Raw genomic sequence first — 22233 nt, forward strand, 5'->3', positions numbered from 1 at the left:
GAGACTGAGGAAGACTAGGGATTGAGATGAAGAGGGGCTTATATAAGTGAGGTGCTAGAAACAAACATTGTGGCCCTGCGGCCATCAACAAAGAATGAGAGTTCCAAAGGTGAAACAAGTGGCCATGACGCAGTAAAAACGCTAGCCCGCTTTAGGAAATATCTGTCGCCTCAGGATTCAGGCCTTATTTAGCCAGGCCCTGCAACGAATAGCATTTAGTTATGCCTACCTGCCTCATATACTGTCGGCCATAATATATATGAGTGATTTAAAAGTACACAGAGACTGCCCCATCTAACAGCCTTCCAAGGAATTTGAGGGCGCTGAAATTATCCGATTACGGCCAGAATATAAGGACATGACTTGTGGAATCGTCCCCGAACATGACCATTATCCATTGAACGGATTTAGCGAGGACCTAGAGTACGATAAGCATATCAGTATTTGTATACCTATGACCCCAAAGGTTATTCTGCCTATGTATTCATACCTAGAGACGTATTCGCCTCGACGGCGATTTTTCGTTTGGAATAAGAGACATGATATTCTGTGACCTTCGTGATGCCCGTTGCATTTTGATACTGGGCTTCGTCGCCCTGGCTAGACGGGAGGATTTGGTCTGTGCTATCCTCTGAGGGACGGGTTTGGGAATTGCTGATTTGGTTCATACTGATGCTGGGCTTCGTATCGGGCTGTGCATGAACCGAGTTCCAGTCGCTTCGAGGCTGCGAGGTGACTTGAAGTCCTGAGTTCCTGGTCGCCGAGCTTCCATATCTGTCGGTGCCGTGTTCTACGGAGAAAAAGGAGGGAAAGAGCCTAGCAAGTGGCATCCACATCATCGGCAGGCAGGCACAGGTGATCGCCACGTTTTCTTCCATCATCGTCCATACTGAGGAGGCGATATCATCTGTGGGGGTATATGTGAATGCCTGAGCAAAATCAACCCTGAGGGACTATGAGGACACTTACAGGTAGTGTCAGGACTGGTTGACGAGAAGTCCAGGGTCCGCATCCGGAGAATGCTCGTAACAGCGACACTTGGAATTCCGGGTCAGTCTTGAGTTGACGCCTCGTCTGCCGCACCAAGGTATTTAGGGGCTTACAAGGCGCCGAGGGCAAACACCCCCATCAGGGCGATTTTCCGCTTCAACACTATTTTCGACTTGTAGAGCGGATACATCGGGAGCGTCAATATGACGATATCGGTAGCGATCGAGAAGCCGGCGTTGGCGTACCAGTTGGTGGTTATGTTGATGCACGATCCTGGAATGGACTTGTTCCAGGCTCGGGCCACTGGTGTGCATTGAAATATGGAGGCGAAGAAGGCGGCCACCATGTAGAAGGTGATGATAACCAAGAGCGCGTAACAGGTGATGCGGAACCAACGCTGGATAAAGATGCGCAGATATAACAACAGGATCGACATCTTTGTCATGTTCATGGTGAGCTTGTAGAAAGCTTGACTAACGAAGAAGAGCTGGCAGGACTGAGGTTAGTAGCCCACACGGACCTAAAGGGCTAGCGATCCGTGGCCACAACATATAACTGGAGGGCTACATCGAGGGCAATCCCAAACGTACCTTTAGGGTCATTAGCTTATTCGTTGCTGTGAGATTCGCGATGTGTTGGCCAAAGCCATAGGCACAGGACCCCAGCATGAGGGCCATGACGATAACCGCAAACACCTGGTGATAGCAGTATTAGGTCTGTCTGTATGAGGCAGTTCAATCTCACGCATGAAGAACTCACGGAGGAAGCCAAAATGGTCCAGTCGTCCCAGCCCAGGCCCGACTTAGACTTGACTCGGGACCAGAGTCGGATAGCCACAAAGGCTGGCGTGGTGACAAGAAAGACTATACATGGCACTTGGATTTCCAAGGCCCTGCTTGATCCTGGAATATTTTCGGACATAGCAAATTGCTAGAGGTCGCCTAGAGTAGCTAGTATGGTCTTGTGAAACCGATTGAGGCGAAGGTCGATACATATGTACTAATCTCAAGGCCATCTCAGTTGTAAATTTTCTTCTTTTTTGTCGTCCATCTTCCCTGCATAAGCACATTCCCGCATTACCGGCGGGATAGCGTGTTAGGACACGCGTGTTATGCAGCAGAGTCACATCGACACTGACAAGGGTCCCATTCGCGGAAGTTTTCGCTGGCTTGGCATCGAGTAATATCGCGTGGGCTAATCGGAGCATTGGCCTGTTTCATCCGAGACCCTTGTCAAAAGTGGATGGCTAGGCCGCGGGGGTTGGAAGATTGGACGTGATTAATTTACGCTGCATGGCGTTAAAGGCGCTAGTTTGGGAATTGTTGGGGGCCAACTTGGGTCAGGACTGGACAGTCGGTTGATGTCAGGTACATTTGCACACTGAGCCAGTGAAAACAAAAATACTTCAGACAAATTATTACCAAGAAGAAATAATTTGCCTTTTGGATTGCTCAAGGACAAGGCCGGAATCCCTCAATCAACTGACCAATTACTCAGCACAGCGTCTCCCCGGGGCCCCGGGCCCCCCCCAACGGCACCAAGTACGTGCTAGTGAAATTTGCAGATTAGAAACACCGAGTCTTTGCGAATGAAATTGCAATTAACAGGCCCCCTATCCGATCGAAAAGCAAAACAGGAAAGGCTGCACGGAATAGTCGGCCCCTAGATAACTAACCACATATAGGTAGCAACGCGGCATCTGTGCCCCTGGCTCTGTTGCAACACTGGGATCCGCCTTTATTTACACTAAAATATTTCTCAAGCTATATATATATATGTTTGCATCGGGAGACGAACAATTAGGTCTGTTCTTCTCCTATACGATCGATAGAGACCGTGCTCTTTAAACGGCAGTCACTAAGAGAACTTGGTGCTTGTGCGAACCACATCATGAAGATCTTCTCCTTCTTCACTGCCGTCTCGGCAATTCTATCATGTACGGCTGTCGTCTCCGCGCAGTCCGACCCCGATCCGATTGGCACCATCTACGATGGCCATGTGCCAGCCAATCTATATGGATCGAGCTACCCCTACCCTTGGCCGGTGAAGCTGTTCAACTTCTACAATCAGCGCCAGAACCTTACGATGGCGTTCATGGACATCCCGGCAAGGAAACACAACAAGCATACGAAGACCGCCGTCTTGCTGCACGGTGGGAACTTCTGCGGCGTCACATGGTCCGATACGGCGCGCCAACTGTCGGCCGCGGGCTACCGAGTGATCTTGCCCGACGACATCGGCTTCTGCAAATCGAGCAAGCCACAAGGCTATTCTTACAACGTACAGCAGCAGGCGTTGAACATCCACAGCCTCCTCACTGCGCTAGGCATCGACCAAGTCACCGTAATCGGCCATTCGATGGGTGGCATGATTGCCGCTCGCTACGGTCTCATGTACCCAAACAACGTTCGACAGCTTTTCCTCGTTAATCCCCTGGGCCTGGAGGACTGGGTAGCGAAGGGTGTTCCCTATCTGTCAATCGACGCGTCGTACGAGAGCGGTGTTGTGTCGAATTTCACCACTCTCAAGGCCTATGAGCACGCCAACTACTTTCCCAATGCCCCCTGGAAGCCTGAATATGATGCCTGGGTCCACATGCTAGCCGATATCTACGCCGGCGACTATGGCTCCGAGTATTCGTATGTGATGGCTCTTGTCACCGATGCCTTACTCAGTCAACCTGTCATCTACCAGCTGCCTCTCCTGCAGACACGTACCTATCTCTTGGTAGGAGACAGCGACGTCTCGGCGCTTGGCAAAGCGTGGTCATCCCCTGCTGTCGCTGCGAAACTCGGCCATTATCATGAGCTCGGTCCTGCTGCCGCTGCCATGATCCCCAACTGCAAGCTCCACATGTTCCCCGGTCTAGGACATGCGCCCTTCCTCCAGGACCCCAAAACGTTTTACGACGTGCTGCTTTCTTGGCTGGACTAGATTGGATTTGCAATTTGCATACCATAACATTTGATACAATAGTTTCAGACGAGAACGATGTTGCGAATAATTTCCCGTCTTAGCCAGGCATCTGCGGTTGCATGCCATCAGCTAGGAACCAGCAGGGCAGATGGCAAAGGTCTTCCCGTACTAAGGGTGGAAGACTTGTGTCAACCATTGTACATAGAAGCACTTTAGAATAGCCATACTAAAAGCTAGTGACTTGCGATTTTGGTGGAACCAATTTAGAGTTCTATACTTGACCCTGAAACTCCTATTTCCAGTTGCGTCTCAGGCTACTCACTGAGTGGCTAGCTGAACACGTGCATACCTGGCATTGCTTTCAAGGTTAATGGCATCAGCAATTTATTTTCGATACGAGACCTAAAATAATACACATAGTGATAGAATAAATATAACGAGTAAGCCATCTAATGGGGAAAAGGGAAGGTCGGTCGACTGTTAACTCGCTATTTCCGCGCTCGGAAGAACCAGTATCAGTGAGCTTCTAGAGCGGAAAGATCCCTCCGAACTGTGTAAAGCTAACTTGTTATATCGTTTGCTTCGCACCGCTTCAGCAAATCAGTGGACAAAATACATTGGGCCTACACGCGATATGTCATGCCCCTTTTGCGGCGGCAGTGGCTGGCCGAGATATCCGAAGTAAGCAAGACGTTGTAGTTCGGATCCTCCAGGGGTACAAGACAGGGAAAGATGAGGTCCTTTTACTTATTAAACTGAGCCAAGGTTGCCTGAGACATGAGCCTTGAATGTGCTGAACCTAGGTTATTATGAAGGAACCTTACGAAAACGGATTCAGTCGAGGGACTTCGTTCTCGGGTTTTGCTGGTATATAGGGATCGTCTACCTCTAATTTCCTCTAGGTGCTCGTCGTATAGTTTATAGAAGTTATAAAGCTAATAACTAAAACAATTTAGCTTTTATTCTTTATATCGTCAAGTTTCCTTTCCCCCAAAGTGAGAAGTTCATATTTGAACAAAGGCATTGATATTTTGCAACACAGCTGCCGGGAGTATCAGGGCACCTGCAACTTGTAATGGGCTGTTCTCCATCAGGCCATCTACTAAATCGACATCTATGGATGGTATAGTTGTGAATTCGCCGTGAGTTTCCAGTCAATTATTCCACAGCATTTCTCTAATTTCTCTAACTCGGTCATTAATCAGTCACTTCGATGTTGTGGGATTGTTCGGCCGCAGTTTGTCAGATCTTCATCATCTTGCCTCTCATATACTTTAGATCTCAGCGACAATTCTACAGCGTTCCCGTCAAAGATCATCTATCCACTTGACTTTTTCCCCACAGCAGCCCCCAGCATCAAGCCATGGTGGATGAATTTGTTGGAGTTCTCGAGAGCTTTTTGGGGACTAAGCGGGTGAATATTAGTCTCGCTGAGAGATGGGAACAGTGCCCCCCGTCGGAGGCGAACGGAAAGCCACTGAAGCAATACCTGTCCAAGGTTTGTATTCAATTCACTCACTAATTTGGAGCAGAAACTAACTTTGTACCACGCAGAGTGCGTTCTGGTCTATGTGCTATGACTACTATCACGGATTTGACGACTTCCGATCAATATATAGCTCCAAATATGGGAAGCTTCCTTTCGAGGGTCCAGTCTTGCATTATAGATGGTAAGGTTTGATTATTATCAAGCAAAAAGAAAATCTAACACTCCATGTCTTAGGGAAATCGGCAAAGAGGTTACTCCCGACGAGTACAATACATACCGTGAAGAACTGAAAGTATTCCAGAGATGGTTTGACGAAAACATCTTCTCACAAGATCCAAACACCCTATCTGAGGCCATCATGATCATGCCATATGGCTCTGCTAACCCGAAATATCGGGATACCCCTAATGAGTCGTTCCCCGCTCCCTTGAACTTTCCATAATTTACCTGAAAACTGACTAGATGACCTAGGAGCCCATCAAGTGCTGGAACCATTGGTGAAAAGTTCATCTCTCCTGTTCTCGGAATCCCTCAGCTTGTGCTACCTTGTGAGTACTTTCAGCGCTTATCTCTTATTCTCGCTCTTCTCATTCTTGTAAATTACTCACAATCGTCGTCTTCAGTTGGACAAATGCCCTATCAATCACGAATCTCAGGCAGACTTGAGCACAGGCCGATCGGGAGCACTATTCTTGGTGTAAAAGGAAGCGATCTAATGCTCATAAAGCTAGCCGAAGCTGCATTCCGGGCAGCGTCGTGGCCTACAAGCGTCGACGTCGGAAGAGATATGTTTCCTTTAGCAGACAACGTCCGTAATGTTGCTCCCGTCGACGGGAATTCCAAGGAGCAAGGCTTGCTGCAACTGCAAGCACTGAATAGCAAGTTTTAAGGCTACTAGGAAGCGGGATTCGCACGGGTAATTCTTTAGCTCTTCCGGGTTGGAATCCTACATGATGCTTTCTATGGTCCTCTAGTTTTACATTAATTTGCAGCCCGGGAGCAAATGTCCGCATACATAGGCGATAGGCGATGCTGAGACCGAACATGCCCAGAGTCTGGATAATATTTTTCACACAACTGCCCAAGAGAAATTACCCTCATTGCCTCGCCTTGTTGATACGCATCTCACCCGCTCGCCCCCAGTCGCGCGGCGAACGGCGATCACCCGTTCCTCTGCCCGGCTAGTCGGCACTTTTCGAACTCAGGCAGAGCCCACTTCACCATCCATTCTGAATCAAGGATTTGCCTTGCAGTTGGACGACTTTCGGGCCTGAATACAAGCATTGACCGCAGCATCGAAAAAATGGCATCCCGCTCCGCCGGTTCAATAGGTGGCATGCCTTCTTCCTGCCGAGGCCCCTGCACACTGTCTTCGAATCGGTCTTCCCACGATCGATAAGACTTTCGATTTATCGGCTTCCCATCCTCAGTGAACCTACCATGTCGTCCCTCCCATTGGCACCACCATTCCGGAGGCAATATGCCAAGCGCCTCGACTTGCTCACAGGTTAAATCATCCTCACTTATAATGTACTGGTCGAAAAGTGGACTCTGGGCAATGATATTCCATATAGCGCAACCGAGTGACCATACATCCGACGGAAAGGAAATAGACTTGTGTGGTTCGAATCGAACCTCCGGTGGACGGTTTATAAGTGGGGTGTGAGACTCGTAAATTTGTTGCTTAGTAGGGGAGAAAGCCTCGCCAAAATCACCGAGCAAAATTTTAGCTTCCGGAAGACTAAGCTTATCGCTTGCTTCTCCAAACCATATAGGTATAACAGCATGCGACGGGATAGTTAGTGGGAGGGGTTTCCCATCAAAGCGTCTTATCGCCTCGGCTTGCGGCTCGCCGCACTTTTGATATAGCTCCTCGATAGTCAATGGATCCAAGTTATACGGTAGCCGGAGCAGAACGTTTCCATAGTGAAGGTCCCCGTGAACAAACCCTTGGGAATGCACATATTCGACCGCGATCACTAGTTGTGCCACTAAAGCGCGGGCAACCTCCAGTTGAAAAAGGCGATTATATGATTCATCCTTTGCCTCTGACAGGCTCATCCTGGCTGGGGTAGTCACATAGCAGACGTGCGTCCCGTTTGGGCCATGGATATTGAATGCGTCCAATACCGAAGGAATCATCGCCCTTCCTGAGACTGATACCCTGGGTCTGTTGCGAAGGAATCACCGCCCTTCCTGGGCTGGTACCCTGGCTTTGTTGCGGGCTGGAAAGTTCGGAAAGTACGTCAGGTTCGCGTGGATTCGAATCTGCAGTGCACACTTTGACTGCGACGTATCTATTGAATTTTCGGTCTTGAGCCAGCCAGACCGTTGAGTATGTACCGTGGCCGAGCTTGTGAACTACCCGATAGCGATCGTGAAATTGGTCCCCGATTGCTATGGGGTGATAGCCACCCACCCTGTAGCTTTCCAATTTCTCTACTGCCTCGATGGGCTCATAAAGATGGCAGAATGAAGCATCTTTCCCTGGCGTTTGAGACATGGAACGCAGAGTGCGGAAAAGGCCACGGGTTTGATTATGGTTATGCAGGGGCCTCGGGGCTTTGCTGGAAGCAGGATAAACGAGAGAGAAGAATAAAGGCGAGCGAAAAGGGTTAAGGGGCAATAAGGTCAGATTTTTCATGCTTTAACCAGCTCAATGCCCGTATTTGATTTCGAAATGAATATCACAAAGGTGTTATCGGGGGGTTTGTCCGAGGTTGCTCCTCAGCGCGTAAATTACTGGCCCTCGTTGGAGGTTGGAAGGAGGCGGGACCTGAGTGAGGCTGAGCATGAACCTTTTCCCGAGCGAGTTGATCACCACGGCGCCAAGTGTAACATCGCGGCTCAACAACGCTTCGAATAAGTGGGCCCAATTCTTTCGCCTTCCCTCAGCGGAGCTGCATATCCAATGAATAGAATGGGGAAATGGCTCCCAGTTTTTGCTTGGCTAGCAGCCCTTTTAATTGGGCGCATATGTGCAGTCACAGCGGTTTTATTCGATGAATGTCTACTTGCGAGGCGCCTTACCACAGGTCTGTGCCACGGCAATAGCTAGTAAACCAATGATGGATGGCAGTCTTGATCAGACTAGCCTTGGAATGTTGCTTGGATAAACCGTGTACTCCACGAAAGACATAAAAGCTGCTGGCATCCGGCTTTTATTTTTCTAATTTTCTGTCTTTCACGGGAAGACGCCAGGTTGAATTTCTACAAGTTATATATACCAACTCCAACAAGCAAGATGTCCACCGTCAACATGGTCAGATATTATTTCTACAAGGGCATGCTTCCCAAGACTGAAGAACGTACCACTAGCATCAACGGCATACGACAGAAAGATCCGTTGGGGCAGCACGTCACGCTCTGCTATAAAGATGAGAATCAGCTTCTACAGGGTACTCATGTGGCTAGCCATGGCTACGTTAAGGACGAAGTCAGCGTGGAGTTTGTTCAAGCAACGCATCACCCAGAGAAGCCCGATTCGGCAAAGAGGCAAAGAGGAACGAAAACCGTATGGCCATCGGAAGACCAGCTTGTCGCTGCTCCTGAGATTGGCTATGGACATCTTCCGAGTGAATAGAGGTGAAAGCATCTGGCATTCTCATTACCCTGGGGTGACGAATTTCTTGGGAGGATATTATGTTTCTTTTTGCCAGACAACTCATGTAAATGAACTATGTTTCCTTGGGGGCATGGATGTCAAATGAGCCCACATCCATGGATGTCGACTATCCATGCATCACCCAAATTCCCAGCCTAGAATAGAACAACAATCACATCGCCATGTCGTTAAGAGCCGGCTTTTCATGATGCCAAAATAAATAAACACAGTGAGAGTTTCGGGGGCCTCTCGCTCTGTACGGAATCTGGAAAAGGTCATTACCGCTTACTGGCGACCGCAGACTGACTGTCTTGGTGATCGTGACGGTGGCTGTGACAGCCAGATCGAGGCGTCCACAGGTATGGTTCAGGAAAAATAATCCAGAGGGTAAGCCGGGCAGATGCACCGGAGATGTTGTGGCCGGTGAGCCACTGGATGATGACGAGGTGGGTGTTGAAACTGATACCAATACCAGTGGAGCTACCAACAGGCAGCCGGTTCAGCCCAGTCAGCCCTGGCCGCCCGGTAAGATCGGGCAGCATTCCCCTGGCGCGTAGCACACCGATGGCAGCAAGAGGGCCGACGCTGAGGGAGGTCGAGGCATTCTCGGTGATACCAACTGAGCAGGAAGAGAACCGCCAGCAATATTGGAATACGTAGGTAGGTCTATGAAGTAGCGACCAGGGAAATTTATTATATAAGCTTATGGTTTAGAGAAGAATGAAGAGCGAAAAGGGTGAAAGAGCGAAAAGATTGGATTTTTCATGCTTTCCAGTTCCCATCCCTGGAGCCTGTATTTGATGAAATCAATTATCACGATTCATGGATGTTATTGTAGACGAGTCTCAGGTCGCGTAAATTCCAGGCGTGATCGGATCTTGCCACGGAGTACGCACCTTATCGTAACTTAACTTAACCACCCATTATATCTGCAATGGATACTCCTATTCCAAGGTCTGGCTTCCTTTTAGAGGTTAATTAGTAATTTGATACGTACCTAGGTATAATTTATATAGATCTAGTGTTGTTGCCGTGTTCCGTATAAATATATCTCAACTCCGAGCTTGGCCTCGTTTAGGCTTCCACCGGGAGGCCCCGACTTTACTATTGTTAACCCACTTCGCCGCGTGGAGCCCGGCCTTAACATACTTATATCGGAACGGATAATATACTATCCTAGCTCTTAAAGTAGCCTGCTAGTATCATAGCGTTAAGGCCACTTGTATAGGGAAATCTGACGCCCCAGCCGGACTTAGCGGACTTTGCGGTTCGAACTTTGTGTTATGACCGAATAACTGATAAACTCGTCTATTGCTTTTGTATAACAGTTATTTAGTCACTAGTAAATCCCATCAAACTGGGGTTCTTTCCTCTTTCCTGGATTAATTTGTCGACCATGGCTCCGTACGGTGCTGACACCACGGCCACCCAGTTGGTCAACGACTACGCCGACCTTATCAAAGACAAAGTCGTTCTGGCAACTGGTATCTCTGCAGGTTCTCTGGGCGGGTATTTCATCCAAGCCATCGCCAAGGCAGGCCCATCATGCCTTATTCTCGCCGCCCGCAACCCAGACAAAGCCCAGCAGACGGCCAACGAGGTCAGCGCTGCACAACCAAATGTGAAGACTCGCATCCTCCAATTGGATCTCGGTTTATTCAAGAACGTCCGCCAGGCGGCAGCTGAAGTCAACTCCTGGGATGATGTCCCGGTTATTGACGTGCTGGTCAACAATGCAGGCATCATGGCTCCGGAGTACAAGGTCACTGACGACGGCTTTGAATCCCAGCTGGCGACTAACCATCTTGGCCCTTTTCTGTTTACCAATCTCATTATGAAGAAGATCCTGGCCTCCGAGAGCCCCCGTGTGGTCATGGTGAGCAGCGATGGCCATCGCCTTAATCCCTTCCGGTTTGACGACTACAATTTCGATGTAAGACATGGAGCTTGAACTCCTTCTCAAGTGTACGGGTCACTAACTAAAAATACTCAGGACGGGAAGAGTTACAACAAATGGTATGCTTATGGCCAGTCAAAAACTGCCAACATGTTGATGTCCATCTCACTCGCGGAAAAACTTGGCATCAAGCATAATCTTCTCGCCTTCAGTCTTCATCCTGGTGTGATCTGGACCAATATCGCCAACCACTTGGATATGGAAACGGATTTTGATGGACTGCGTAAGTATCAATATACTCATTTCCCAATTGGAAAAATTACTTACTGGCGTAGGTGACGCCGATAAAGCTTTAGGAAACCGTGAAGGCTGGGGGGAACTCAAAGTGAAAACTCCAGATCAAGGTGTGGCGACTCACGTATACGCAGCGTTTGATCCGGGTCTGAATGGTAAAGTGAATTCCTTGTTGATGGACTGGATAAGAAGCTAAGTACTTGGATAGCCCATAACGGTGCGTATCTGATAGATTGTCGGATCGGTAATCCTCTAGCAGACACGATCAAGTCCTGGGCAACCAGCAGCCTGGAAGCGAAGAGACTTTGGCATTTGAGCAAAAAGCTTGTTGGCCAGGAGTTTGCCTACTAGCCATTCTGTAGTGGTGCAAGTCCTGGTATGAACGAAGTCTAAATGGAATGGTTGTCAAATGGCTATAAATAGTGGTCACCTACGTACTCTACTGTTCATGTACGGTAGCTTAGTGAGATATGAGGATGCATGTGTATCACCCACAACCTTTCTCCTTAGAAAAGAAACATTGGTAGGGACAATGCTTTGTTCATTTCTACTTTTCCATACTTAGTTTCACTCATTGGGGTAGCAGTTCACTAAATGTGGACCGAAAGGGCTAAGAATTATCTCCGGATTAAGATGATAAATGTTCCCAGGAGCTAGCTAAAGCATGGTCTTATAGCACTTTAGATAAATACCTCGCTTTTGCTCAAGTTATAACCTACGTAGTATACAAGAATAGTAAGCCGCTTATACAGCCTCGTTATATCTGTTTTGGTTGTCTTTTTACATGCCCGTTTTCGCTATGGATTTCCTTAGGTATCTTATGTATTTATAGGTTTCCTTCGCTTGATTAGTGCTATATCTATATGGGCAAGAAGAATTAACCGCCACGATTTGCATATCATATACTTTCCAAGTCATATGCCAGAGACCGGTTAGGACTAGTAGCTTTACATTGAACCCAAGCAATTTATAAAGTCATATGGAAATAACTAAACTTATGTCCGGGTACATTACTATTTTCTGCAGAGCAGAAACCGGTTGTCTGTACGGAGTGGACATGGACGGGATCGTCCAGCCCCAAAACGCGTCGCGTCGCGTATCTCCCCACATTTCAATTAAGTTTTGCTTCCACCTGCATCATCTTTATGACAGCCGAATGACCTATCATAGAAATATTCCTTGATGCTATACATGCTAGTGACAGTCATTCGAGGATTGAAACAAAAAGACCCGGAGATATCAGAACTGTATGCATATGCGCCCTCCAGTGCTTATATCCAGTCCACTTCGATCTGGACTTCTATGAGCCTCTAAGTATATCCCAGTTCCGATGTATGAGAAATGTCATATTATCGTTTCACCTTTTGTACCTAGCTAATCACCAATTTTGTAAGACGCGACACGTTCTCCAACTTTGCTCGCTTCGCCTTTCTTCCACAGCCTATCTTATATCTCATACCTCTTCAATATGTCGGACCAGGTCATAGACTTAACGGGTATGCCAATTATCAGAATATTCCATATGGTGTCATATGCTAATCCTCGACTCGCTAGGCCCTCACCCTGGCCCGTCACTGATCCCAACATTCCCCGAGCCATCTGCCACCACGAGCCCACCAATCCAGCATGGATTGGATGATTTGACCACCATCCATCATGGGTGTTAAACCTGTCTCAGCAGCTAGATCTTCTGCGAATCTGCGTCGCGCACAAACACTTGTACACAGAGCGGCGAGGCAATAATGCTTATTTGCGCCATGTTACTTCTGAGTTTGACAACTCGGGCTGGAACTTGAATCATGCAGGAAGTACGTGCAAGAGAAGATCCGACAATTTCCTACGATTCCTCGCAAAGTTCCTAATGGTCAAATGAGACAACTCTTGCAGGAACTTATCTCCCAGATAGAGCTTGTCGACGCGACGCTCTCTATTAGCTCCCGTCGCCCACGACCACGCCCATCCTTTCCCTTTGGGCCCCTGCATACCATCTCTGGTAGTTCTTCTGTGGACACGTGCCCTCAACATCCTTTTACGCACTCTCGTCCTGCTTCGACGGAACACTCAGACGAAGAACTCATCGCGATGAGCGAGGAGGCAGCAATGCAGTTTGACTATGATGAAGCCAAGTCTCGGTTGCTTCAGGTCTCAGACAAGACAGTTCGTGATCAGCGCTTCGAGGAATTGGACGCGGCTCGCCATGCTCGAATCCAACTCAACAGAGAATTGGAAAGGCAGGCCAAAGAAGCCGAGCTGGAAGAGGACTGGGAAACGGCCAAGTCCCTATTATCTCGCATTGAGGGCAAGGAAGGCCCTTTCCTTCTCCTGGCGTTGGAGTACAGTCGAAGACGGCCGGACTGGGGCTTGAGTGAACCGGAGGAAGTGATGGAGCAGCTTAAAAAGGAATACCCCGATCCACGCCTCGAGCAAGTTGAGCTTGATGAAAATTACGAGAATGCGAGAATGACCGGCCACCCGCAGAGGATCGGTCATTATCGTGGGCTGCTTCGTGCCAACAGACGGAAGATTGGCACCTTCTGGGAAGCACCTGATGACTATCGCAAGGTATTCCAGATGATGGCTGAAGACATGCGCGAGGCTAGTGACAAGGCCTGGTACGCAGCCCCAGCTCCACCTGGGGAGATAGAGCTTCGAGCCCAATCGCAATCTGAACCTCAACGACGGAATGTCGCCGAAGGACTCCGCCTGCTACAAAGGGCGCGAGAACAAACCGAACCTCAGCCGGATATTGACGAAGAACTCCGCTTGTTAGACAAGGCACGGGAAGAGATAGTCAAGGGGCATGACAAGGCTAAAGCTATCCTACGCCAGGGATCGACCGAAGACTCCCAAGAAGCCCTCAAAGCAGTGGAGAGAGGTGGATGGATGATGCTCGCCGACTTGGAGGAGACTGAGACTTCACTCGTGGCCCAGGCTGATGATGTGTCTGAGGAATGGACACTCGAAGCTCAAATGACATTGCTGTTTCTCATGGAAGAAGAGTCGAGAGCCAGGCTTGAGAGGGCCAGGTCCCTACTGGCTCCATACTCGCATAGCAGCCAAGCCAGGAGCCTCCGCAAGAAAATTGACCAAGCGCAGGCTAAGAAGAAACGCTATTTTCAGAGATGCAGGGATACGCTTCTCGCAGGTAGAAGACTCGAAGATGTAGAGGAAGAACAGTGACTCAAATCGTGCATCAGAGACGCTGATGACGATAGATAATGGGAATGACTGGAGTCAGAATGGATCGATGAAATACTATGTTCAATGGAAACTTGAGCAGAGCAAAATCGTGAGATCTGTAGTCTAATGTGAATGTTTTGACTCGATCTATTTCAACCAAGTCTTTCTCAAGACTGCTATAACTCCCTCACATTCAACTCCGGAGAGCCAATCTTTTCATCGCCGGGGATTCCAGACACCCCAGGCGTACCTAGCTGAGAGCGCCAATCTTCCATGGGTGGTGGGCTCCATTCCGCAGCACTATACAACCCCCGTCAGCACAAGGACGAACCGGCCATAACCAAAGCCATCAACTAGAAACGCCTACCCATGCTCCCGATCCTCAACCTCCTTCGTCCACTGCTCAGGAAGCGGCGGACGCGGCGGATCTGACGCTGTATTCAAGCCATCATGCCCAGCAGTCCTTCCCATATTGTACCGCGCATAATTTGAATCGGATTGCGGCCCTGGATTCTCTTCGTCGTTCGCGTCCGGAGCTGAATCTGGAGTCTGTGACTCGAGCGGGGTACCGGCAGCCTGGTCTTCGATGGGAACGTCAGAGCTCTCGTGAGCTATCCGACGGCCGACTGGTGTCGATGTAGCGTTTGCTCTGCTGGTTCTACCATTGTCTGAGCCCTTTGCGGAGTGCTTGCTGCTGTGCTGGTTCTGGTGGTTCTGAGGTGTTGTGCTTTCTGGTCGGTGAGGGGTTTGGCACCAAGGGCAATCGAATTTATCTGCGTAGGCGCGGTGCCAGCTTGCGTGGGTATGTTGTTGATATCTTCTCATGATGGATATGTGGATATGGCTATGTAGATGGGGGGAATATATATGTACAAGGGGTGAAATTATTATGATCTCATGATTTCGGGGACCAAAAGGCTTTTTAAAAGCGGGGATTGATGGATTGATGGTAAACAATGGAACTATCTAGTTCCCCTTTCTTTTTTTCTTTTCTTTTCTTTTTCTGCATCCTTGCTGGTTGAACAGCCAGTTGCTGTGCTGGCAATGCACTGGGGCTGGGGGCCACTTATCACAATAGTACTGGCGCTTGTGCATGGCGTCGATCTAATTTTAATTAGGCTAGTTTTTTTTTTTGGGTCTCGCACTAGCACAATGGCATGATGCAATTACAATCATACTCAACATATACTCAGGTTAAACTACGCTTTACAGATCCCAGCTACAGGCAGATGCACATGAGACAAATGAGGGAACAAGACAGATGTGGACATTGGCAGGGGAGCAGTTAGAACTGAGTAAAGAAAATTGCCTTAAATGAACACCGAACTAATTGCTCCCAAGGAAAAACCCCTTCCGATAATAAAAATAAAAAGTGGTATGTGCCATGATCCGTCAAAAAACTACATCACATGAATAAAACGCCGGCAGTAGCCCATTCCCTCAATTGAAATATTGGTAGGAACTTTTGGTCGAAAAGATAAGAAGCGAGACGCTTAAGCAGCAAGCTGGCGGATCTTCTCCTCGACGCGAGCCTTGCGCTGCTCGCGGGTGAGACGGGCGACCTTGTACTTCTTGGACTCGGCCTTCCACTCCTCCTTGGTCTTCTTGGGGCCAGCGTTCTCATCGGCCTTGAAGGGGTCCTCGCGGATGGCCTTGTGGGCATCAGCGTAGATCTCCTCGAGGTCACCAGCATCAATCTCGTTCTCGATGTACTTGACGAACTGGGACTTGTAGCGCTCCTCATCCTCATCGGCGAGGGTCTCCATGTACTCGGAGACGTGAGAGCCGTGGATGTAACCCTTGAGGGTCTCGGCGTCGAGCTCCTCGGACTCGATGTCGTAACCGGGGAAACGGCGCTCGGAGTGGGGGATGAAGATACCACCGTCGGAGGCACCCTTCATGGCAGCGAAGACGCGGTTACCGGTGGAGGTGCGGACAAGACCGACATCGAGGAAGGCCTTGAAGGGGCGGCGCTCGCCATCCTCGGTCTCGATGGCCTCGGTGAGAGTGTGCTCACCGTCAGCCTCCTCGACACCCTTGAACTGCTCGTCAAGGTTGAGCTTCTTGAGGACACGGCGGGCAAGGAGCAGACCGGTAGCGTAAGCGGCAGCCCAGTTGGTAAGACCCTGGTCGATACCGTAGCGGGGGGAGCTCGTGGGCGTAGGCAGCGGCGAGGACCTTGTCACCGGTGACCTCAGAGTAGACAATCTGGGTGACGATGTCGCGGTTGGTGAAGCGAACGACCATGCGGTACTTGGGCGCATTGTACTTGTTCTTGGCCTGGGTGATCAGGCGCTTGCGAGCATAGTAGTCGGTCTTACCCTCGCGGCGGCGACGGTACTTAGTCTGGAAGCGACTATAATTGGAAAAGTCAGCAAACGTAGGTCCCAAAAGATTTTCAAGGAATTAGAATATTTTTAACTCACCTGAAGTAGGCGTTGTTCTTGACGGTCTTGGTGAAAGGCTGTAAAGCAAGATCGCGAGTCAGCAATTAACGCTTCAGAAATTACGCCGAAGCAACTTGCAGGGACCCGGCTCCGATATGGATCGGAGAGAGAATAAAATGCAAAGGGAATACATAATGACTTTTTTTTAGCCATCAGCGATACTCACCATTTTGACGGGGTGTCGAGGGGCGCTGGGGATGGACGAAGAAGAGGAAGTGAGAAATTTCGTGGGTCGACTTTGTGCGGGATTTCGCTTAGCGTGGCTGCATCCCCCTCCAGAAAGTGAGGTCGGCGACGAGTGGGAACATCAATTTTCTTGACTATGGGGGGAAAAAAAGAGAAAAAGAACAATAAATTCGGAAAAATTGAGAAAAATTAAGAAAGTCTTCTGAATTCTTATTCTCCATCCTTTCTACATATAATACTGATATTCATCTCGAAATAACCAACTTTCTATGTACAACATACAACGCCTCACAATCGTGCCTTGTCCTCGTCCAGCAACTGAAGGCCTGTGATCTTCTCCAGCTCTTTAACCGCATCTTGGGTCTTTCCAAGTGTGACTTTGACCGTGCGCATGCCAGCTTTCTTCGCCCCCTTCAAGTTCTCGCCAATGTCATCGAAGAAAACAACGTCGTCGGGATTAGATCCGGCCAATCCTCGTCTCTTAGCTAAAGTGTCCATCTCCTGTAACGCCACCTGGTAGATTTTCGGGTCGGGCTTTCGAAGGCCTGTGTGCGCAGACGAGATAAAGAAATCAAATTGGTTCTTAACGTCAGATGCATTATTGTATTCATGTCCGTCGGGGAATATAACGGTGTTGGATAGAGCGCCCATCAGGAACTGTCCCGATTCTCTCAGTTTCTTCAGAGCTGGGTACATATATCTGTCTGGTGTGCGAGATATCCGCATCATCTCCCAGAATAGCCATTCTGCATCCACCGTCGGTAGTGGAGGGATGGTAGAACCACCTGTGCCTTGTTTCTTTTGAAGTTGTTGGTGGAATTGTTTCCATAGCTCGGGGTTTCTTAGGTCCGCGTTGAACCCCGCAAAGAAGTCGGCGTCCAGCTTGATGTCGCCTCGCTCGAGCTTGTGCCAGCTACCGTTCGGCGATGTTCGCGAGATACTGAAATTGACCCATCCTGGTGGGATGTTGTGGGCAATTTCATAGTCAAGAATAGCCTGGAACGGAGATACAACCTAGAGAATTGTCAGAAATATATGTCTTCAATGGTCCGGGTCAAGTGGTCGACTTACACACACTCCTCCAATGTCAAACAGTAGGCCCACTGGCCGCTTGATCTCTGCCATCTTGGGGCGATAATGAGGCTGCTGGCGATAATAGGGCTCACTATAAGATATACTGTATGTAAGGTCTGACTCGTAAGCCAAAGGAGTTGCGATGACCTTGGAATCGCGACGAATTGAATTACTTGGAAGGCGATCTGGGCCTACAACATAAAAGACGGTCAGATTGCCGAGGTACATACATCTCTAGACCGAGGATATACTCCACACCAAAAGACTTCATTAAATAATTATCATTTTAGAGCCATATTTAAATGATTATACTATTGTTTAACCTGTATTCTTTAAATCATTTCCCTCATTTTTCATGGTGGTTTATTACTCAAATCGGTATTGGCCATCCCGCGAAATCACATTCGTGGAGAGGCACGTGATGTCTTATCGATAAGGATGCGCTCAGAGAAGATCGCGGGACTTTTGGAGATTCAACAATGGTTCTTCTCTAACACCATTTGAATTGTGTTCGAGATGGATTCAACTCGAACTATATCTGAATTGAAATCTGCATTTATCTGGAGTCAAGTCCGCATCTTCTCCGAGAACCTTGATTTACCCGAAGACTGGCGAAACTATGCTCCTGAAACCACGGAAGGTGATCTGAGTGACAAGGTGATTGAAGAGGTTCTACACAAAGGTCAGAGCACGAATTGCAATTAAACAGCATAGTTATCTACGCATTTGTGCCCATATATACGAGATGAATATGATACTCATAGTCCTATAGTAAATGCAGCTGCTAAGCAGCACAATCGCGTTGTTTATTCCTCCCAAGCGATACACCATGTCGCCCCAACAGATTGCGAACCTGTACTGGTCGTCGGTCAGTCAAGAGGCACGTCGTGGAGATGCTTTTTCTCGAGGTATCGAAAAAACAACGGATTTGTCAAGGGAGATGTAAGATTTCATCAGCTCTATAGTAGAAGTTATGACAACACTGACTATATGGTTTAGGAACATCGCAAAGATGCCTGTTGACTTGGAAAACCAGGAAGCAAGCGAAGAGGAGCATGCAAGGTCAGTTTACAGACACATCCGGATTTTTTCCGATTGAGGTTCCACCTGCCTTACACCAGTCGCACAGATACCGGGAGCTCCGTGAGCGGCTCCTGAGCCTCGACAGTCAACGGCAGCAACGGCAACGGCGCCTTGATCAGTTGCAGCATCTTCGACGATTACTCGAGCCATTTGAAGATCCCCAAAAGGATATTCAGCCTAATCTTATTACGAATGATGGAGAACTTGTTAAGGAATTGGAGAAAATGCGCATGCTCGTAGCCAGAGTTGGGGATCGGATTGCACAGCAGAAAAAAAGCAGCGGTGTCCCTGAAACTTATAATTACTCACTTCCAGGCTCTGATCAGAGATTGGAAGCCCTGTTGGATATGCCTTGACGAAACCAAAATACCCCATGCCCCCCCATGTGCATACAATGAAGTTACTTGCGATACGACATAAATACACACTTTCGATGCCTCTAATTTATCTTATAGATGGTAGTTTCCTTGATTTTATACTTGGATTTCGAGCACGTTGCCCCGGCTACAATGTTCCAATGTCTATGTACCTTCCATCAAGGGTAAGACATAGTATAGCCTCATAGATGTCAACAAAGGGCCATAAGAAAGGCAAGTACGTGTCAATTATGACTTGCAGACCTTCAATTATAGACTTCATAGAGCACGTGCCATTGCACCGAAGATTGAAGATTTCATACTGGGCGAGGGCCAACTTTCTCTCCAAATCTCGACCGTCATTGATCCATTACACTTACACACTCGTCCTCCGCCGGTCGGAAAAAAATAGCCTTCGCCCCACCGGTATGTTGGAAAACCGACTCCCCTAGATGACCGTTTTCTGTCGATCTTCCTTGCAGCTACATAGTCGTTATTTTCTATCTGAATGAGTGCCCTCAAGAAGATGAGGGAGCTTGTTGGAATGGGGCCGTCACGTGAATCCCCCCAATCACGTGTTGACCCAACACTAGCCCCACCTGCTAGCGTGAGCTCCCAGCACAACACGATTGTCAACTGCCTAGTAGAGACCTGTGATTCTGATCAGAGCTCCTTGGACGAGATTGCCATTGTTTCAGACTCGAGTGACAGTGACGATACTGTCCCTGGTTTGAGTGCACCCGCCACCATCGAGGGCGACACTTCCCCCTCCCCTTCCAAGGCTTTCACGCGTGGGCATCGCCGTCGCTCCACGCACGTTACTCGCCGTGACCTTGAGAAGTTTCAATCGGAGGTCCTAGGCGTTCAAAACCACGCCTCTTGGTTCGACGAAGATAACGGCACAAGCACTCCGCGATCCTTCACCCCTGACGACCCTCAACTAGAGGAACTGAACCGCGCTTTTGCCGACGCCGACGTGTCTATGAACAACTCTAGTATGACTACCAACGGTACCGGATCCGGCAATTTCTCGGGTTATGCCGAAAACAGTACTAGCGCAATGAACATGCCCAACATACCTCCCCGCCAGACTCCATCCCCTTCTCCCTCTCACACTTCGGTCACCACCCAGATCAATGGCGGCGGAATGGGCGCCATGGGTGCGGCAATTCCGATGAACGCTGGCCACCAGATGGATTTGCACCACCTCTACGAGATGGTTGTGGAATTGAGCGATGTGTTGAAGAACAACCGGGATGTGACCAAAAACATCGTCGCGAATGCAGAGGAGATTGTGGTATGTGGGAACGAAGAACATTCATTGATATTGGATATTCAGCTAACACACATGTAGAAGAACGGCATTGTCGATAGCTCTAGTGCGAATGGCCAGCATGGCGACAATCTCAGTATGTTGACCCGGGGAATATTGCTTCACATCGTTTACTAACGTCTAGAACAGCCGCCCGGATTGCCGAACTCGAGCGTGCCCTGGCCAAGAAAAGCTTGTGAGTGCTGATCACAAGCACCATCGTGAGGAAAACATGAAGATGGTCCGGGAGTTTGAGAGCGCCGTGGGTATCATGGTCGAGCAAATCCGCAACTACTGCCAGAACAACAACATGCACTACCTTGCCCAGAAGAAGCATTATAATAATCTCCTCCAAGCTGAGCGCGACGCCCATCTGGAAAGCAGACTCGACCGGGACTACTGGCATGCCCAAACCATGAAATGTGCCGAAATGATCCGCACCGCCTACCGTCTCAAATGCGAAGAAGATGATGTCCCTACCCGTGTCATCACTGGTCTGCAGAATGAAGTTCGTGCCTATCGCTTTGCGCTTGGTATGGAACCCGAGAAACCTGAAGAGGAGTATGGCTGGGAATACCTCAAGAATATTCCCGGTCTGGAGTAAATAGGCGCTTGGGTGCGGAAGGACTGCGGAATGTCCCCCGATTCCCGAGGTCCGCTTGACGCCGTGATGACTATTTCTTTTTCATCGCATACCCCTCGGAGGCGTTCGTGATTTGTTTTTCTTTTCCTTTTTTTGTGTCTGCTCGGCCCTTCTCTCTCTCTTTTTTTTCCCACAGGACATGGTGTGGCGTCTTTAGGTGTTTTCATAGCGGATACCCGTAGTTATTGAGCGTTATGGTGTTCGGCACCAGTATCCTCCATTTTTTTTTAGGTCGAAACTAAAGTCCTCTTGAACATTCCCGCTCCCCCACCTCATCCACTGAAAACTCCACGATGTACAAGTGTATGTAGCCATGTATGTGTGTGTTCCGCCACCGGAGAACCGAACATTCTCCGGGACCCAATTCCCCTATTAACTTCCCCAATGAAAATACACTTCTCAACAGTTATTAGCCGTAAATTAGGTTACATACTCACGTGCCCCGATTATGTCACCCCAGTATGCTTAATTGAGGTGCATCCGGAAAGTCTCTCAATGTCACTTTTCCTATCCCCTTTTAGTAACCTCTTGCATGATTTCGCTATGCATTTCTTGCTAAAAGAAGCAATGACGTTGTGTCATTTACTGTAGTGTACTTTTAACGCATCTGGAGAGCTCTCGGTCGCAGATCATACGGCATATTCCACCATTTCCCAGCATTTCCACCTTATTCGTTGGCATCGGGCCTCTAGTGTTGAAAAGTTGTCCACCTGATTCTCCTTTGGAAACGTTTTGCGATCATCAGTGGAAAGTGGGGGACCA

At 48.8% G+C, this 22233-nt stretch overlaps 15 protein-coding genes across 15 annotated transcripts; 9 read left to right on the plus strand and 6 right to left on the minus strand.

The window, feature by feature from the left end:
* Positions 1 to 491: 491 nt before the first annotated feature.
* On the minus strand, positions 492 to 1911 carry N7519_011377 (uncharacterized protein; the record flags this gene model as incomplete). The annotated part of the gene is made up of 5 exons (XM_057298150.1): positions 492 to 907; positions 970 to 1037; positions 1104 to 1477; positions 1581 to 1685; positions 1750 to 1911. Coding segments are annotated over 5 exons (1125 nt in total), but the record flags the coding sequence as incomplete, so codon positions are not given.
* Positions 1912 to 2880: 969 nt separating this feature from the next.
* On the plus strand, positions 2881 to 3924 carry N7519_011378 (alpha/beta fold hydrolase; the record flags this gene model as incomplete). Its single annotated transcript, XM_057298151.1, has 1 exon — positions 2881 to 3924. The coding sequence occupies one exon, from the start codon at positions 2881 to 2883 to the stop codon at positions 3922 to 3924; it is 1044 nt and encodes a 347-aa protein (XP_057146033.1).
* A 1345-nt stretch (positions 3925 to 5269) lies between these two features.
* Positions 5270 to 6284, plus strand: N7519_011379 (uncharacterized protein; the record flags this gene model as incomplete). Its single annotated transcript, XM_057298152.1, has 5 exons — positions 5270 to 5404; positions 5461 to 5576; positions 5630 to 5806; positions 5867 to 5943; positions 6127 to 6284. The coding sequence occupies 5 exons, from the start codon at positions 5270 to 5272 to the stop codon at positions 6282 to 6284; spliced, it is 663 nt and encodes a 220-aa protein (XP_057146034.1).
* Positions 6285 to 6556: 272 nt separating this feature from the next.
* Positions 6557 to 7898, minus strand: N7519_011380 (uncharacterized protein; the record flags this gene model as incomplete). Its single annotated transcript, XM_057298153.1, has 2 exons — positions 6557 to 7461; positions 7526 to 7898. The coding sequence occupies 2 exons, from the start codon at positions 7896 to 7898 to the stop codon at positions 6557 to 6559; spliced, it is 1278 nt and encodes a 425-aa protein (XP_057146035.1).
* Positions 7899 to 8075: 177 nt separating this feature from the next.
* Positions 8076 to 8261, plus strand: N7519_011381 (uncharacterized protein; the record flags this gene model as incomplete). The annotated part of the gene is made up of 1 exon (XM_057298154.1): positions 8076 to 8261. One exon carries the CDS (start codon positions 8076 to 8078, stop codon positions 8259 to 8261), a length of 186 nt encoding a protein of 61 aa, XP_057146036.1.
* Positions 8262 to 8639: 378 nt separating this feature from the next.
* On the plus strand, positions 8640 to 8978 carry N7519_011382 (uncharacterized protein; the record flags this gene model as incomplete). The annotated part of the gene is made up of 1 exon (XM_057298155.1): positions 8640 to 8978. One exon carries the CDS (start codon positions 8640 to 8642, stop codon positions 8976 to 8978), a length of 339 nt encoding a protein of 112 aa, XP_057146037.1.
* Positions 8979 to 9277: 299 nt separating this feature from the next.
* N7519_011383 (uncharacterized protein) lies at positions 9278 to 9541 on the minus strand (the record flags this gene model as incomplete). Its single annotated transcript, XM_057298156.1, has 1 exon — positions 9278 to 9541. The coding sequence occupies one exon, from the start codon at positions 9539 to 9541 to the stop codon at positions 9278 to 9280; it is 264 nt and encodes an 87-aa protein (XP_057146038.1).
* An 854-nt stretch (positions 9542 to 10395) lies between these two features.
* Positions 10396 to 11541, plus strand: N7519_011384 (uncharacterized protein; the record flags this gene model as incomplete). Its single annotated transcript, XM_057298157.1, has 4 exons — positions 10396 to 10932; positions 10993 to 11179; positions 11232 to 11345; positions 11399 to 11541. 4 exons carry the CDS (start codon positions 10396 to 10398, stop codon positions 11539 to 11541), a joined length of 981 nt encoding a protein of 326 aa, XP_057146039.1.
* Positions 11542 to 13272: 1731 nt separating this feature from the next.
* On the plus strand, positions 13273 to 14370 carry N7519_011385 (uncharacterized protein; the record flags this gene model as incomplete). Its single annotated transcript, XM_057298158.1, has 1 exon — positions 13273 to 14370. One exon carries the CDS (start codon positions 13273 to 13275, stop codon positions 14368 to 14370), a length of 1098 nt encoding a protein of 365 aa, XP_057146040.1.
* Positions 14371 to 14546: 176 nt separating this feature from the next.
* Positions 14547 to 15195, minus strand: N7519_011386 (uncharacterized protein; the record flags this gene model as incomplete). Its single annotated transcript, XM_057298159.1, has 2 exons — positions 14547 to 14670; positions 14738 to 15195. 2 exons carry the CDS (start codon positions 15193 to 15195, stop codon positions 14547 to 14549), a joined length of 582 nt encoding a protein of 193 aa, XP_057146041.1.
* A 668-nt stretch (positions 15196 to 15863) lies between these two features.
* Positions 15864 to 16986, minus strand: N7519_011387 (60S ribosomal protein uL18; the record flags this gene model as incomplete). The annotated part of the gene is made up of 4 exons (XM_057298160.1): positions 15864 to 16496; positions 16549 to 16726; positions 16797 to 16834; positions 16984 to 16986. 4 exons carry the CDS (start codon positions 16984 to 16986, stop codon positions 15864 to 15866), a joined length of 852 nt encoding a protein of 283 aa, XP_057146042.1.
* A 305-nt stretch (positions 16987 to 17291) lies between these two features.
* Positions 17292 to 18128, minus strand: N7519_011388 (HAD family hydrolase; the record flags this gene model as incomplete). Its single annotated transcript, XM_057298161.1, has 2 exons — positions 17292 to 18017; positions 18075 to 18128. The coding sequence occupies 2 exons, from the start codon at positions 18126 to 18128 to the stop codon at positions 17292 to 17294; spliced, it is 780 nt and encodes a 259-aa protein (XP_057146043.1).
* Positions 18129 to 18852: 724 nt separating this feature from the next.
* N7519_011389 (kinetochore subunit FTA4 family protein) lies at positions 18853 to 19516 on the plus strand (the record flags this gene model as incomplete). Its single annotated transcript, XM_057298162.1, has 3 exons — positions 18853 to 19019; positions 19077 to 19139; positions 19207 to 19516. 3 exons carry the CDS (start codon positions 18853 to 18855, stop codon positions 19514 to 19516), a joined length of 540 nt encoding a protein of 179 aa, XP_057146044.1.
* Positions 19517 to 20024: 508 nt separating this feature from the next.
* On the plus strand, positions 20025 to 21028 carry N7519_011390 (uncharacterized protein; the record flags this gene model as incomplete). The annotated part of the gene is made up of 3 exons (XM_057298163.1): positions 20025 to 20813; positions 20871 to 20925; positions 20979 to 21028. 3 exons carry the CDS (start codon positions 20025 to 20027, stop codon positions 21026 to 21028), a joined length of 894 nt encoding a protein of 297 aa, XP_057146045.1.
* A 32-nt stretch (positions 21029 to 21060) lies between these two features.
* On the plus strand, positions 21061 to 21432 carry N7519_011391 (uncharacterized protein; the record flags this gene model as incomplete). The annotated part of the gene is made up of 1 exon (XM_057298164.1): positions 21061 to 21432. The coding sequence occupies one exon, from the start codon at positions 21061 to 21063 to the stop codon at positions 21430 to 21432; it is 372 nt and encodes a 123-aa protein (XP_057146046.1).
* Positions 21433 to 22233: the final 801 nt, after the last annotated feature.

Source organism: Penicillium mononematosum, assembly GCF_028829835.1.
Source record: "Penicillium mononematosum strain IBT 11891 chromosome Unknown utg000005l:1.0-9366267.0:1.0-9372171.0, whole genome shotgun sequence".
Lineage (NCBI taxonomy): Eukaryota > Fungi > Ascomycota > Eurotiomycetes > Eurotiales > Aspergillaceae > Penicillium > Penicillium mononematosum.